Source organism: Papilio xuthus, unplaced genomic scaffold (genome assembly GCF_000836235.2).
Source record: "Papilio xuthus unplaced genomic scaffold, Pxut_1.1 DF828142.1, whole genome shotgun sequence".
Classification (NCBI taxonomy): domain Eukaryota; kingdom Metazoa; phylum Arthropoda; class Insecta; order Lepidoptera; family Papilionidae; genus Papilio; species Papilio xuthus.
Window position 1 is genome coordinate 6,494,603 of NW_013530507.1, and position 16,339 is coordinate 6,510,941.

General features: G+C 32.9%; 1 protein-coding gene across 2 annotated transcripts in view; it reads right to left on the bottom strand.

Annotated features, from left to right (window-relative positions):
• Positions 1-14,866, bottom strand: part of LOC106114263 (fatty acid synthase-like) — a 32,102-nt gene extending 17,236 nt beyond the window's left edge. The window contains exons 1-37 of one of the 2 annotated variants that reach the window (XM_013307389.1): positions 14,737-14,866; positions 14,380-14,566; positions 14,085-14,217; positions 13,530-13,733; positions 13,234-13,350; positions 12,993-13,165; positions 12,766-12,905; positions 12,382-12,585; positions 11,999-12,185; positions 11,755-11,926; positions 11,504-11,673; positions 11,199-11,350; positions 10,939-11,122; positions 10,621-10,769; positions 10,165-10,346; positions 9,199-9,318; positions 8,812-8,921; positions 8,546-8,736; positions 8,115-8,275; positions 7,317-7,565; positions 6,713-6,836; positions 6,212-6,358; positions 6,035-6,138; positions 5,717-5,864; positions 5,426-5,597; positions 4,585-4,700; positions 4,247-4,411; positions 3,377-3,552; positions 3,115-3,267; positions 2,790-3,035; positions 2,589-2,724; positions 2,353-2,515; positions 2,054-2,135; positions 1,662-1,803; positions 1,331-1,507; positions 1,112-1,214; positions 401-1,028 (exon numbers count right to left, since the gene is read on the bottom strand). In XM_013307389.1, coding sequence (XP_013162843.1) covers positions 463-1,028; positions 1,112-1,214; positions 1,331-1,507; positions 1,662-1,803; positions 2,054-2,135; positions 2,353-2,515; positions 2,589-2,724; positions 2,790-3,035; positions 3,115-3,267; positions 3,377-3,552; positions 4,247-4,411; positions 4,585-4,700; positions 5,426-5,597; positions 5,717-5,864; positions 6,035-6,138; positions 6,212-6,358; positions 6,713-6,836; positions 7,317-7,565; positions 8,115-8,275; positions 8,546-8,736; positions 8,812-8,921; positions 9,199-9,318; positions 10,165-10,346; positions 10,621-10,769; positions 10,939-11,122; positions 11,199-11,350; positions 11,504-11,673; positions 11,755-11,926; positions 11,999-12,185; positions 12,382-12,585; positions 12,766-12,905; positions 12,993-13,165; positions 13,234-13,350; positions 13,530-13,733; positions 14,085-14,217; positions 14,380-14,566; positions 14,737-14,856 — 6,225 coding nt within the window. In that variant the 5' untranslated portion in view covers positions 14,857-14,866 and the 3' untranslated portion in view covers positions 401-462. Of the gene's footprint in view, positions 1-400; positions 1,029-1,111; positions 1,215-1,330; positions 1,508-1,661; positions 1,804-2,053; positions 2,136-2,352; positions 2,516-2,588; positions 2,725-2,789; positions 3,036-3,114; positions 3,268-3,376; positions 3,553-4,246; positions 4,412-4,584; positions 4,701-5,425; positions 5,598-5,716; positions 5,865-6,034; positions 6,139-6,211; positions 6,359-6,712; positions 6,837-7,316; positions 7,566-8,114; positions 8,276-8,545; positions 8,737-8,811; positions 8,922-9,198; positions 9,319-10,164; positions 10,347-10,620; positions 10,770-10,938; positions 11,123-11,198; positions 11,351-11,503; positions 11,674-11,754; positions 11,927-11,998; positions 12,186-12,381; positions 12,586-12,765; positions 12,906-12,992; positions 13,166-13,233; positions 13,351-13,529; positions 13,734-14,084; positions 14,218-14,379; positions 14,567-14,736 lie in introns of those variants that run through there. The other variant, XM_013307390.1, reaches the window with a different exon arrangement.
• Between the last annotated feature and the right edge of the window lie 1,473 nt (positions 14,867-16,339).

Consider the following 16,339-nt stretch of genomic DNA (forward strand, 5'->3'; position numbering starts at 1 on the left):
ACGAATAAATCAAAGGCCATATATATTATAACTTCCCTGAAGAATAATTTACATTCTGTGAATATTAAACAAACGTGTAATCTTTATGTATTATTGTTAGTTAGTTTTATCCTTGTCTGATAACATTACGTTCAAACAGATTGTAACATAGAGAGGACATTGACAGTTATTTAATTAAAACAATTTTCACCTATCAAAGGAAACGCTATCTGTTAATAAATAGCAAAAACTACATCAGCAACTCCTTCGCAACATTTTTTGCAATTTGATATTACCCACTTTTCAACCTACAGCGTTATACAAGCAATGAACATATTAAAAGGCGTTCAAATAAGAATAGATGTTTAAAAATATAACGTTTATTTTATAATATAATATTTCTAATTTTAGACACTTCCCTTATTCCATTATAAAACAGTTTATATTAAAAAAAATCACACTCATAACAAATTAATGATTAATTTATGATGTGTCATACAATAAATACGTCTCACATGTGTTTGCCTTATTGAATTTATTCAACAGTTTTGTTTCGAGCGAATCATTTATAATAGTTGGTACTCTAACATCGTACGGGGCCGAGGCATGGTCCCCGTCGATATTATAAACTTTGACGGGTCTCTCCGAGTACTTTACCAAATTATAATCGTCAGGTAGATTTACGAATTCGGCAGAAGCAGTTGACTTTATAAGAATCAGTTCAGAATTTAATTTAAGATTCGGTTGATATTCCCTCGCTAATACAAATCTATTGTATGTCGTTTCTAACAAAGATCTCATATAATCATGTGAATACGGAACTAGTTTTTTAACACGTCGAATGAAGATGTCAATCTTCTTGTCCCAGCTGTCAATAGTCTCCAATTCCTTCATAAGCTCTTCGCTATTTAATCCAGTCGTCAGATGAAACATACGAGCGGCGACTACATTTTGCAGATTGGCATTCGATAAATCACCGGCATAAGTCCTCATCAGATGCTTCAAGGCATCAGGGCTGCTGTCTAAGCAGTAGACGATGCCCCGCTCACCTGCATCATTCAATATTTAATAAAATAGTACCACAAACTTTTATCAAAAAATCTTAGCAGGAAATAATAATGTAACACAATACCTTGTTGCTCTATTAAAGCTGCCAATTCCAGGGCCACGTTCACACCAAAAGAATATCCCAACAAATAAAACTTCTTATTAAAGTGGAGTTTTCTTGACAGTATCTGAAAAATACACATTTATTATTTTATTCCCTTTTTAAAAAGTTTTAAGTACAAACAAATAGAAATAAAATAGAAATGTTTATGTTGATAACATTTAATGTTATAGCAATGATAACCTTGTATATATTCAACGCCATTTCTTGAATACTGGAACCGTTTAAATCTGTGTCCAATTTCATAGTGACGGCTCTTATCTTCAACGGCTCGCAGAGATCCTCGAATATTCTGTGATGACCTTCGAAGCTAGGTATAAGTATCAGATGCGTCACACTTGGATCTATTTCAAATTTGTCCTATTAGCAAAAATATCAATATTGAATCATGTGCTTTGTATAACTTTTTCAAATTAAATATGGGGTCTTAAACTATATGCGCTGAGTTATCTTAAAGATGTCTTACTTGACCACACGCGCGTAACAGTATAAAGAAGATACTTAAATGCTATACCTTAAAATATTGATAGGCTTTGGTAGGCATCCTAACTAGAGGATGGGCCGTGATTTCATAAACATCAGACTCAATGTGAGAATAAAATATTCCAAAGTCATTGTTTTTATTTGGCATAAAATCTCCATTGTCATTAGTTAAGCTGAAATAAAATTTAAAGAAGTTAATCATTATCTAAGTCTCAAAGAATTTTTATCTCAAGAAGTAACTTTATCTTAATAGAAAAGTTAGCGTTTAATCAGTTAATTTCATTGCGATTTAGTTTTAAATTTAATCGAACGTGGTTTTGAGTAACATTTTCTTTTTATTGGCTGTTTATGTTACTAGTTATTATTGGTTATTATTAATGGCGAAATTAACAAATGCCACATGAATTATTTACCGTATCGTACCTGAACTCAGAAATTACTTTCCCCTCTGCTTTTCTTTCACTTTCGACAAATGTTTTAGGAGCAGTACACTTAGTTTTGGAATCTGAAAACGGCATTAAATAAATATATGAATAAAGATATTATAACATGTTTCAAATGGTATAAATGATATTTTAAATTAAAAAAAATGAAAGTCAGTATAAACATTGAAGTTATTGCTAATTACAACAAAATAATGGAATGCCTTGAAGCAATCTTTTTTTGGTAATAAAGGTAATGAAATGTTAATAAAGCTATGTTTTAATAAGATTTTGTTTTACCAATTTGCTTTTGTTTAATTGCGTGAGAATTTGTTTCGCCACAAGGCCCTATCATGGCCTTAATGTTATGATAATTCATATTCAAACTTTTTTCTAACGCATTGAGCACCTCAGGTATTGCTTTTATTGCAATATTGTTTTTCGAGATAGAGTATTTAGACAACTGTAAAACGAAGAGTGAACTTGTAAATATAATATAAATTCGAGATATACCATAAATTGGTAAAACGAATCACCTCATCAGAAATTTCAACTGCAAATATCAGTCCCGGAAGACCGACGGATTGACGCTTCTTACATATTTTTTCAGCTTGTAAATAAATTTTTGTATCATTAATATTCCGGGACAATTCACTCACGATAACGAAGTATCTAGAACATTTTTTATTTTTACAAACAAATTACTTTAACTCAAATAGAATAATTTTATGGCATACCTTAAATTCTTGCAAAGAGAACGTGTAGCAAAGTCCATGCTTGCAATAGTTGACAGGAGAATTTTGTTTCTTGCCAAAAGTATTTGCTCTTCTGATAAATCATCAGAATGTTTTTCATTTTTGCCAACTACAAAGAATACGCCATCGAGTGAACCGCCAGCTTCCTTTACAGCCTTAGTACATTCTTGATCATTTGTTTCATTTTTAATAACTATATTTACTGATGACTGTGATTCTTTCAAATATCTGTAAGAAGTTTTTATATGCGAACATTAGTTAGGTATTTTTTTCTATTAAAGGTTTTCTATATGTAAACCAAGCTAACCTTGTTTTGAACAGTAAGTAAGCAGTTGCAGATCCATTCCAAAGAACTGTAATATTTCTGGCACCGCGACAAATTAAAAGTTCTATTAATTCCAAACTAAGAACATCTTCTGCGCAAACAACTACATATGAAGCTGTCGAAGAACAAGTTATTCTAAAACAAAGAAATTAAGTCTAATTAATTACAATCCATAATTTTTTCATAATACTTCAACTTCGACGCTAAATTAGTGACGAATTATATTTTTCCTCCGCATACTTACCGAGGAACTATAATGTTTTTCGAAGGCAGGTTCATTTTAATTAAAACTCTCCCTATATTATTCCTCGATGAGAGCAATCTAAGAGCACTTGGCACTTCTTCAATGTCATACGTTATTGAAGGTACCGGCCTCACGACCCCGTTTGCAATTCCTTCGAAAACCATACATTTAATCGTCTGAAAGGAATAGAAATTAATATATTATGTAAATCAAATCCATTGCTATTTTATGTGGCTAGGAGTGTTTTAAAAGTGAATATGGACGGAAAATGGAGTAGAAAAAAGGAATATACTATGGAAAAGGAATATACTAAATATAGTAATATATATAATGAATGGTAACTCAAATTGGGGAGGATTGATTGTCAAATAATAATAATAAAGCCTTTTTATTTTCATATCTCAATAATTATTTACAGCGGTAGTATTTTGTTAGCATAATTCCCTTATATTTATATTAATATTGTTAGATTTATGTCTTTAGATATCGACCCCACTATGGGTGAAGGCCTCCCCCATCATTTCTAATCAGTTTTGTTCCTGCCTAGAGTCATCCAGTCCCTCTCTACTTCATCTATAATGTTATCAGACCACCATTTATTTGGTCTACCTACATTTCTTTTTCCACTTTTGGCCCTTTACATCGTGTTGCTTGTATGGTCCATCGTGAGATGGTGAAGCGTGATATGTGTTCTGCCCATTGCCATTTTAACTTGTCTTAGTGTGTCGGTTATGTTTGTTTTTATTATTATTATTAGTTTATGCATAGAAGGTATCATCGACATCGACGACATTTATTGCTATAATTTAAATCGAAAAACTGAATTTCTGGAATCAAAGTTCGGTTCTATATATATTCAATGACGCATACCTGTTTCTCCGCACTATTGTTCCTCTCAAATAGACTGGATAAATCGACAAATTTATAATTTCTGCTATGCCACATATAACTCATCCCAAAAGATTTGTTTAATTCCACGTCGTGCTGATTGACATCCAAGAACGTTCCCGAAAAACCAACGCATTTCATTGCTACCTGCAGTTACACAAATTTTACAAAATTAATGTGAAAGTGAGTTTGCATTGAGCTATTATTTCTTTCGTATTTTATTGTCCTTAAAATATACACACATTTTATTTGAAATATAACATCAACAGGCTTCTATAGCTGAAATATCAACCAAGAGATGATTAAAAACAAGAACTTGCCTCACGCAATCTGCCCGATGCGCAGCTTACAACTACTTTGCAAAGCTGATTATCAGTTTGTATCACGATACGATCATATAAAACTTCATCATTCTGCTCACATATTATATTGTTTTCTGAAAAATACATAATAATTAACTTTTACTAACGACAAATTATAAAAAGATGTACTTATGTCGAAACTGTTAGCTAACCCAAAGAGTTAATCTATAATCATTTATGTAATTAAAGGTAGTCACAAAAAATCGCTGGAACAAGATTTTGGAATTAGAATGATTTAGGGTGACAACAAAAATTACAATCTGTGTATGTGTTACTGTGAAGACCCAAATCTTTGTACTGCTTACCGGATTTACCAGAAAAAACTAGGAAACTAGTTTTAAAGTGGGTATTTACCACCATTCGTATCGTTAAATCATAAGATGTACTTTAACAGTGGAGAGGAAGTGCACAAAGGAACATTAATCCATATTTTAAAAAAAAAATGATTATGAATCATGATCGAATTTCGACCAATGGCCGACCACAAGGTTGTAAACATGGCTATAAACGAAATATTAAATACTTAATCCAAGATCACCTAATTTTAGGCTTTTTTTTATTAAATACATAACTGGTAAATCTTATTTTCTGGAATTTATGCTTTTACAATGCATTATTTATGACGTAACTTATAGACGAGAAGGATTAGTAATGACAATTTTAAAAGAAAAAAAATCGTCTTAAAGAACACAGCAAAATTGCATTGATCAGCTTCAGTAGTATTTTATAAAAATATTTTGATAACGATAGTTCAACTATCATTAGGATTTCTTCTTAATATTTATGAATTTTTCCTTACCATTTAGATTTGGGTATAGCTTGAGCAAGGCTTCCTTCTTACGCAAAGTGCTGACAGTTGTATAGACGGCGTACCCCAGCGACAAACAAATAGAGATGAGAGCCAGGCCCAACGCCCCCGCCCCGCCGATGACCAACACTCGATCTCCACTTATCAACTTTGCTTTACTGAGCTGAACAGAAACGTCAAACTTAATATGAAGGAGTGAGCAGCATCTATTCTTGCCCAGCGGGAGTCACATTAAAAGTATTCTTATAAAAGACGCTCATAAGAAACAAAATAAATACTGACTATATAGAAAGCATGCACATAGGGCAAAGGCACGGTGGCAGCCTCCTGCAAGCTCCAGTGGCGCGGTACAGGCCACACCAGCTCGGGGTCTGGAACCACGACGCTCGACAGCGCCCCTTTCGTCAATAACCCCATCACCTGCTCGCCACTGACAAACAGAAAATAAATAAAACGATGAACGATTTGGCTAAACAACCTGGACGATAGAAAATAACTCATTATTTTTGGTATTATTACTATTAATTGTGGTATTACAACAAATTTTTATCTTACATATTATATTTATATATTTAATTTCAAAGACTTTATCCGACTTACTTGACGTCTTTCCCGCTAAAATCCATACCTAAACCCAAACTGGCAGAATTGTTTCCGAAAATAGATTGTTGGCAATCTTTTTGAGATACTCCACCGTAATAGACCTATATATTTTAAAAAAAACATCAATTGGGATGGTCCACTTTTTTGATTAAGCTAACATTTCAAACAATGTACCTTTACAGTGTTACTGGCAAGATATTTTGGTGTAGCAATCTGCTCAAAAGTAATATTTTCAAAATTCTGTGTTTTCATTGTTACTATAAACTCTTCAGCTTTGTCCCGTGACAATACAGGAGTATAGTGATGACCTCCCCATTGACCCTGATTAAATAATAGCAATTATTAGGATATTTTATTTCTCGAAAAATCCCCCTAGTCAAATCTACCTCCTCTTCCTATCGTTACCGTATTATTGGAGAAGGGGGGGGGGGGTTGGAGGACTGAACAAACCACTTCAATACTTCCACTTCATGTCTATATTGGATGTTGACGGAGTATTGAACCTTTCGAGCGTGCTTTCGTGCAGCAAAAATATTAATTTTACAAGTCATTTTTTTGGCATATTATTTGCTGTTGTACACTTCTATTAATCGCTTAGTATATTAGTGCATAAATAATTTTGTTCTGATTAATATATATTTATTACTTTATAACTATTTATTCTTTTTAACTAACCGGTATATTATCATCTCCTAAAACGGGGGTCCAATTTCCTTTAGCCAACAAAATACTAGGCACTTGTGGGTGCACTACAGCTTTGTCAGAAAATACCATATCTTTGATAGTTACACCGCCACATCTAAAAATTAAACCGTAAATAACTTTTTGGAGAACATTTCTGGAAACCGGTTAGAACTTCCGTAATATAAACCAATGCAACACAGACTGCAAGCATCTTATATAATTTTTTTATATAAAACTGTTGTTTTTCGCTAATTTCCTTTTTCTATTCCTCTTGAACTACCACCATATGTATACATAACTTTATAAAATGAATACTATTATATGTACTGTAAATATCCATTCTCTAACAACATTTACAGTGTATTTTTTTATGTAAATTCCCAGATTTACCAAATCATTCATCATCAATTTACTATGCGTCCCCATAGAGAGGCTCGGAGCCTACCCTTAGTTAGGGGGATTTACCCGCTTTTGCAGTATATAATCAACTTTACTACGCATTAATTAGACAATCCGTGCTAGTGGATTCTCATATTAAATTATACACTGTTGCTTTCGTAAAAAAATATATTATAATAAATTAAAATTTACTCACATTATTGTATCATGAACGTCAAAAATTGTAGCTTCGTGTTCAACTTTTTCCTTTAAGTCACCCGAAACGTGTTCATTGACATCGATGACTAACTGTTGAATCATTTTAGGTGTAGATATTCCATTGTGGTTTCGTTTCATAATGTTAAGTTGCATTAGAGCATCGATGTATGACATCCATTCTCCAGTCCATTCGACTGTAGCTTTGCTAATAGATGAATTTGCAGAGCGAATGGCTTGGAATTCCTTGCTGAAATTTAAACAAATGTGTGGATTATCGCTTTGCGATAACGTTACGTACGGATGTAACAGTATATTTAGTATTTTTTTTATGTAGTACTAGATGTCAGACGAACGAACAGGTACGTGCTATTGATAAAATAGCAAAGTGACCGTTGCCTATACACATCTGCAGTAATGTCTTGTACTTCCCATCATTTTCTTATTTGAAAAGGGTAGAGGAGGAGAAGACTGGGCTTGGTACTTAGTTCAACAGATGAAACTTAGGATTTGTACCAATTTACGATTATATCGTGTGATAGTGGTATTGCATCGGTCGAGGAGTTTCGTGAAGCAGATAATGCTGCTGCGATTGTTGATCAGGTGGTTCTTCGATCCTAATGATCGACTTGGAAATATTTTTGCTTTAAATGTAAGCGAGCTTTAAATTTAACCTAATCACTTATTGTTTAGATATTTTGGAACAGATATGAGGCTTTACAAAATAATAGTTTAAATCATTTTTATGCTAGATCTGGTAAAAAGTAATTAAAATATAAAGTTATGAAAGTTGACTTACTTAAAGTAATATCCTCGAAAACTCAACAACCGGTATATTTCCTCAGAGGTTAATAAAATATCATCTTCAGAATTTTCTTTCATTGGTTCAAAGTTGCATTTTTCTGATTCAAACTCGTCCGTTATGTATCCGCTTGAGACAACTATATCATAATTTGTTACCTGAACAATTAAAATATGCTTTAGGTACTTCTTTCATTAATTTAATATTTCTGGCTCATGTAGGCTAAACTGTAGATGTGTACGCATAAAAATTATGTACGTTAGAATAGTAAAAATTTTATAATAATAAAACTTAGAAATCTCTATTTTTACGGCTATCTCAAAAGAACCATTACTTCTCTTGAAAAATTATTGATAATAAACAAAATATCTAACAGCGACCAAGCTATTATTCTGTAGAGTGGTCAGCTGCTAATTCAAAGTCCTTACTTCAAATCTGTGATTGCCTTTGTTAATAGAAACTGTTATCTTAGCAAATTCGTTTTTTCCCAATGATACTTCGCGGTTAAAGTACACATTATCGAACTTAACCGACATTTGGTTATGATCGACATTTCTTGCCATAGCTAATGTTTTCCAAGTTAGAACCAAAATTAGAGCTTCCGGGATTATATTTACACCTAGAATTAAAAATAAAATCTGAGATTTAAAAAAAATCATTCAAATTAATATATAAATTCAGAAACTTGAATTACCATTTCTAATATATCTATTTATAAATTTGTTATCATCGTCATAAAGCGATATAAAGTATTTACAAATTTGTCCTTGTTTTCGAATTTTCTTTGCTTCGCAACATATGGGCCTGAAATTGGATAGTGCACATTTTGAGTAGTTTAAATAGAAACTTCGTTTAATAGATAAGCATGCTTTTTGATGATTTCTTTAGATTCGCAGTGAACCCAGTAGATGCCGAGTTTTATTATTACGTGTAATTAAAAAAATACTGAAGCTTCTAGTAATATCAGATACCGGATGATGGATATTCTGTTTTATATATATATATTTATGTGATGGCAAATGGCATTAATTTTTGGCAAAGACATATAATATAGGAAACTAAATATACAGAATTATTGTACCAATTTTCACTGTGCTCCCACCAAACAAGATTTGACAGAAGCGGAGTCTCGGTGGCCACGGGATACTCAATTTTAGGATACAACAAGTGTACTTGTGGGTTCAGACCACTTTGATATAACCTGAAATCGAAATAGTGTTTACTTGTGACTGAAATAAAACATTTAACTGTTAAAAAATTATGTACTATCGCACAAATAATATAAATTTAATACTTGTACTTTTTTAATGAATATAACAAATGATGAAATTAAATCTAAAATTAAACTCGAAAAGAGGGATAACAAACATAATTTTCGTAACAAACACAAATTAAAATCAATTACTCCGCCAGCTAACTATAGAAAAAAAACTGTTGTTTGAAGGTGTTCAAATACACTGCCGGACGAGACAAAGAATTGTTACAGTATTAATGTTATCAAAACTAAACTGAAAATATATATCATCGCCGAAAAGTCATAATTTATTCTCAATATTATATACCACATATGACTTGTCACTCCTGTCAATTTAGATTCTTGTAGTTGAGCTAAGGTCTGTTTTAATTTATATTAATCCTATATTTTGTGTAGTACATTACGTATTAACCCGCAAGTCCATATGTTTGATTAATATTTATTTTCATTATAAGCACACATTAATGTTTTTTTATTAGAAATAAACATCTTTAAACCTGAAATATAACAAACATTCTTCAAAATAACTTTGTAGAAACCAAAAGGTTTGCGTAAAGCTAGGTAACGTCAATATGGAGATCTTTATTAATTATGAAATGCAATATGTTCTTATACCTTTTTTAAATAAAACATCTCTGAAATAAAAGGAACGTCTCTTTGGGGAGGCCAGAAATTTTTTCAAGGTGGATTTTAAAACAGTTACCAGACCCATAAAAGATTGATGTGTGTATTTATATGTAGAATATTTAAGAATTTTAATGTTTGATAAAACTTAACAAAAAGTATTTTTACCGTCCGATAGCTTCGAGCAGAAATTTAGTTGGGTTTTCATGTCCACGCCTCGTCAAGGGAACATGTTCGCACGACTCATGAGATCGCTTCACTATCGCCTGCAGCAGTCCGTGTGGCGCTATTTCAATAACCACAGCTTCGTTCGGTATCAACTTACTTGTTTCTTCAAAGTATACTGGACTCTGTGGAGTAGAGGTTGCAAGATTCATATTTCATTTCTTTTGAAAAATTAATTAAAAGAATATTTTCTTCCCATCATCAATAGCAAGAGTAATTGGCACATATTTCTTTAGATTATTATTGATCATCTAGCCTATATCTTTTTATTAAACTTTGCAAGAAATTTCATAAACCATTTAAAAATTAAATGTTGTGCTTTAAAAATACGATAGTGAGAAACTAAAACTGAGGGTCAATTGCTTTCTGAACAACAGCTACAAGTAAACCATAATTTACCACTAGATTGTTAGTGAAGTATTCCGCTGATGACAACGTCGCTATATCTTCATCCCATCTGCTCTGCAAGATTGAGGTAGATAACCATTTAGAGGTTCTTTTCCTTGGATTCTTTATTACTTCTTTTAAAGCATTAAATAAAGGTGGCCCTGGTAAGTGTGAAAAAGACATAATTAAAAATAAAGTTGTGACCGGTACCACAGGGGCAGGACAGGGACATACAGATGATGAATGAAAAAAAAATGAGAAATTGAAATCCCATAAGAAAACCGATATATGTAAGAAAATATAAATAAGTAGATTCAGATTATTGCTTACCAACAGCAGCAACGTATTTAGAATGATAGGCAATGTTGCCACAAGGAACTTCTTTTGCAAAAATGCTGCGACTTTTCAAAGAAGCAACGAAATCTTTCAATGCATCAATAGGTCCCGATATAGTGGATGATCCAGCGCTGTTATGACACGCTATCTCTATGTCGGCTGGACAAATCTTTTTTAACTGAAAGAAATTCTTTCTAATATTATTCCAAATTATTAATCAGATAAGTTTCGAATAAAAACTGCACTTCCATTACATCATGGTATCCCATGCCCACGGCTGCCATAGCTCCGCGTATAACTTCAGTTTGCTTAGAGGCCAAGCCGCGATAGTACGCCGACAGGATCGTCTCTTCCAGCGTCAGGCCACCGTCAGCATACGCACAGCCCAACTCGCCGGCGCTATGCCCTAAGAGAGAAATGGTAAAGAGGAAACACAAAAGAGTATATTAATAAAAATTAAGAAATAAAAACTGTTCCAATCTTATCGATGATACTACTCTGTAAAAATAGAATCAGGAAAACAGCAATAATACAAAAAAATGTGAGTTGTTTTACTTACCAATAATGCAATCAGGAACAATTTCTAACGCTCGCAAAATGTCTGTTAAACCAATTTGTACAGCCGTGATACCAACAAAGCAGTTGATTATATCTTCAAATATGGTTTGATCATCCGATGTTAAAATATCGACGATGTTCACTCCTTTTGGTTCAAGCACTTTATGACATCTACAAAAGTATAAGATATCATTTGAAAACATAATTAAAGTAATTGAAAATTACAATTGTCATAGAAAGAAAACTAGGTACTTTTCTATTGCTGCAGAAAAAATTGGTGCATTCATGAGATCAGCTCCCATTTTACACCACTGCGATCCCATCCCGCTATACATAAAGCAAACAGGAGGCTTAATTCCTTTATAGTGTTGAATACTTTTACTTAGAACGCATGTTTTCTCATTTTTTCCCTCAAGTTTAGAACCTGTAACCAAAATTGTAGCATTTAATTTATCCTTGGTTGCCATCCTACGTAATTTTTAACAGCAATACCTACCCAGGATGATGAAGCCTCGGGCAGTATGTCCCGGTGTTTCTATTTTATGTATATTATGCAGAAGACCAATATATTCGGCATCGATCGGCATCGCCGCCACAATTTCAAACATTCTATGAACGCCTGTCTCGTTTCTACTAGAGACATTCACCAAGTATGGTATATTTGCTGTATATTTCTTGTAAATCTGAAAAACGATAGCAGTATTTTAAACAATATTACACGTAAGGAAACGAAATGCTTGAATTCCACATAAATCTTGATTCAAAGTATTTGAAACGTTTTTTTCTTTGTAAGTACTTTGATATTATAATATTTTTTTTTGCACATTTGTAAATTTTTAAATCCCTAAAATTTTATCTCTCATGAAATCAAATGTTTACCTTTTCTTTGTAATGCCCTTTTAAAAGGACATGTGCCATCGGGCCAGTATATGAAAAGCTATTCACGGCAGCAAATCTCCTTTTGAAAGGAGTGTTTTCGTGTACAACTTCAATTCTTCCGTCCCGGACAGCGTCTACGTCATCGTGGGGGTTTTCGTAATGTAAGTTACCGGAAAGTTCCCCATTCCTGTATGCTAAACAAACCTACAAAAACACTTCACATAATATGTTACAGAACATAATGTAAGCAGAAAGAAAAACAATATATATCAAATCAACTGAGATGTAAAAAAATGGAGATTTTCAAATATTGTTTATTGCATTATCATTATGTAAAAAAGTGAAAAAAATGACATGAAAAAGAGTAAAAGTAATTATATGTACCTTTGTAAGAGCACATAATCCTGAAGCAGATTCACTGTTCCCCATATTAGATTTGACGCATCCTATTTTAACTGCGCTCTCTTTGTTGCCGAATATCTCACCGATAGCTTCTAGTTCATTTTTATCGTCTTCTGCATTAGCTAATTAATAAAGAAATGTAAAATTTGTCAAGATATTGTTTCAAGGAATTTCATGTCTTCTTTTTATTTATAAAAATGTGAACTTACCAATACCGTTTGCTTCTACATATTCTACTTCTTGAGGAGAAACATCGGTTTCAGAATAAAATTTCTTTAAGAATTTGATGATGTCCTTTGAATTACTGTGATGTATAATTTGCCTGTTATTTAACGGTGAACTACAATATCCTAATTTTGTGTGATATATTTCTGCATATATTCTGTAAATATTAAGTTATTTTAGCTCTTACAATTTTTCCAATGTTATATTTTTTTTTTAAATTATTACCTCTTTGCGTCCTTAGCTTTTTGTAAGAACAGGAAACCAAAGGATTCAGACCTGACGTATCCGTCTGCTTCTTTATCAAAGCATTTAGTTTTACCATCGCTGCACAGTAAGCCAGCACTACAAAGAAGCATCACGTTTCATATTAATAATTTTAGATATGTTTAGAGATTCTAATGATGATTGGTTTAGTCATTAACCGTAGACCTCTCATTGCCTTAAATAAGTATTATAGAAACTACAATATGTCTAGTAAAAGTGTTATGTCAGTGAAACTCAACGGTTAAGTAGTAACGTACTTGTTTAAGTTCATAGTAACGGTGGAACCGATACACATACTGCACCCCCCGACCAGCGCCGCCTCGCAGTCTCCACTGAGGATGCTGTGGCAGGCGAGGTCGACGAGCGCCAAGGACCCCACGCATCCGCAGTCAATGTAGTAAGAAGGGCTTTTGCTGTCGAACCAGTACGATATTCTGTTCGCGTACATAGTTTTACAGCTTCTGTTAAAAATATTAGAAAGAATTACGATATTATTGAGTCTGAATATCATACGCATTTTATTAGGATAAAGACCAAACAAACAATGATAAAAGATTCGTTGTTATAAATATTGTTTTTTAAGGGCATCATTTTCCTTGTCATTGGAGCAATTTCCGTTCTTGTGATGTGACTGTGGCTGTCTTGACTTCCTAATATACGATACGATGACTACTTGCTCGTTCTTTTTTGTAAAAGTTAGTCTAGACCCACGGATATAAAAAAACTTACACAAACGGGAACTTATTTTCACTATAGTCTCTTCTTTAATTCGTTAATATACATTCTAAATTATAAATATAGATTAAGCTTACCCACTTATGATGAAATTATTAGTTGACTTGAGTTCGTTTTTGTAATCATTTGACAACAGTGGTTTGTCACCAACGTTGGACGACGCAATAAATACGCCTAACCTTTTGTTCTTCATTTGTAGAGGATTTATACCTTAAAAATAAAAGACTCATAACATTATAAACTATTTTATAAAATTCCCAAATGAGACCAAAAATTCTCTTATGGCAACCACGTACAGATCGAAGAAGTGGTAGAGAAGAAAAATGAGCTAGTAGTAAGTATTAATAATTAAACAATACCCAGATAACTTACCTGAATCGTAAACAGCGCCGTATGCATAACTCATCACCTGTCTGCACTGATTATTCATACTTAATACTTGCTTATACGTTACTTTGAAAAATGTTGCATCAAATTTATTCATGTTATCAATCATTCCCTGATACTTCGGGATCTCGGGGTCCTGTATTTCCGTCTCCACTTCTATCACCATGTCTAACTAAAATTGAGCTTATTTTGATAAATTTTTTAATGAAATATTAATATCACTACTGGGTACTAGGTAAAACAGTCCGCTGTACCATCGAATTCTCAATTCAATGATATGTTTACATCTTGTCATATTTTGAAGATAGCTATTTAGTCGTTATCTTTATAGTACATTTTTACCTGATTATACAAATTCTCCATAAACTCCATAACATTTTCAGATTTGGGAAATTTTCCCGACATTCCACTTATGACGATTTCATCACCAATCGGCATACACCTCCCATCACCAGACGGCATCCTCCGCCCATCACCAGTTGGCACCCCACGACTATCAGCAGTTGTTCTATCAACGTTGATACGCATTTCAGTACAAAAACTTAAATCGGAACAAATACAATAATATTAATAAACTCCGTCCATTCGGTTTTCTTTTATATACTTTATTTTAATCATTTTCATATTTTATTAAAATAAGGGTGGGTCATCCTGCAAAATAACCCGCAATTGATAATAGTCGCTTATTTACGCTGAAATGTGTTTGTGTACTTTTTCAAATAATTCAGTCAAAGGCAAAATATTTCCTGATAAATTTTGCAGGAAGTGTAGTAATTTTCAAATATTCAATTTTAAATTCTAATTTAAATGAAAATAGGCGGAGGAAAATATTTCTAATTACATAGTTTTACCCATGTGGGAGACCTTTAGGAAGATCATTTTATAAAATTATTTTACAGTGCTCGCATACGGAGTAAAAATACCTCCGTGTAAAATATGATGTCTATAAGCCTCATATCTGTTATTTGTAAGTATTTTTCGAATAAAATTGCAGAATTACTGCCAATATTATAAAAAATGTATTGTTTAGTGAATTGTAAAACCTGTATTGTGCATTCAGTTGACAATGTCATTTAAGTACATATGCTAAAAAATTTATAATTAATCATCATAACCATAAGTGAAACTGAATACAATCAAAGCATATGTATATACAATTTTAAAAAAAATGCAAATATATATGATGGAAACAATTTTTAAAAATGTTTTCTGTCTATCTATCCGCAAATCGCGGTTGCTTCAGCTATCTCACAAACGGCTGTACCGATTTCGATTTTAATGGGATTTATAGGAAGAAGCTCTAAAATAAATGAACAGAGTGACGAATGTTTTTAATTCAGGGGTAAATTCATTAGACGCTATGCTCTCAATAACTTGTCATAGCAACAGGTGTACACACATATTATACTTTGTGTCTTAGTCCCTTCGTTCACTAGGCAATGTTAATCTTCGAAACTAAATTGTATCCTCGCGCCACTAGCATCGCGTAGCACGCGCTCCGTGCACACAATGTTAAATTGTCCATGCCAGTCGTCAGACGAGACTTTGGAGTCTAAATTGTCCAATTAGCAAATGAATCTGAAGTGAACAAAAAATAGAGAAACTCATACCAAACGCACGTCCGCATGGTTTAATGTATTTTCGATGCGTGAACTGTATTTTCGATGAATAAAAGCCTTATGTTGAATAAAAAAAATATGTGACAAACAAGTTACAAGAAACGTATGGGACCCAAGAAGTGCGCCCTCTTCCCTGCTGGCGATGCAGTAATACTGAAGACATTGATATTTTTGCCCAGTGGTCCGAGTGACGGGTTGACGGCAGCTCGTCAGGGGGGTTCGATGACGGTAAAGAAAGTTAAGGGTTCACAGGCTGAAGAAGAAATCTAAAAGCAGAGGTTTTACTGATACTAGTGAATTTTCAAAGGCGTTTTCGATTTGTAAAA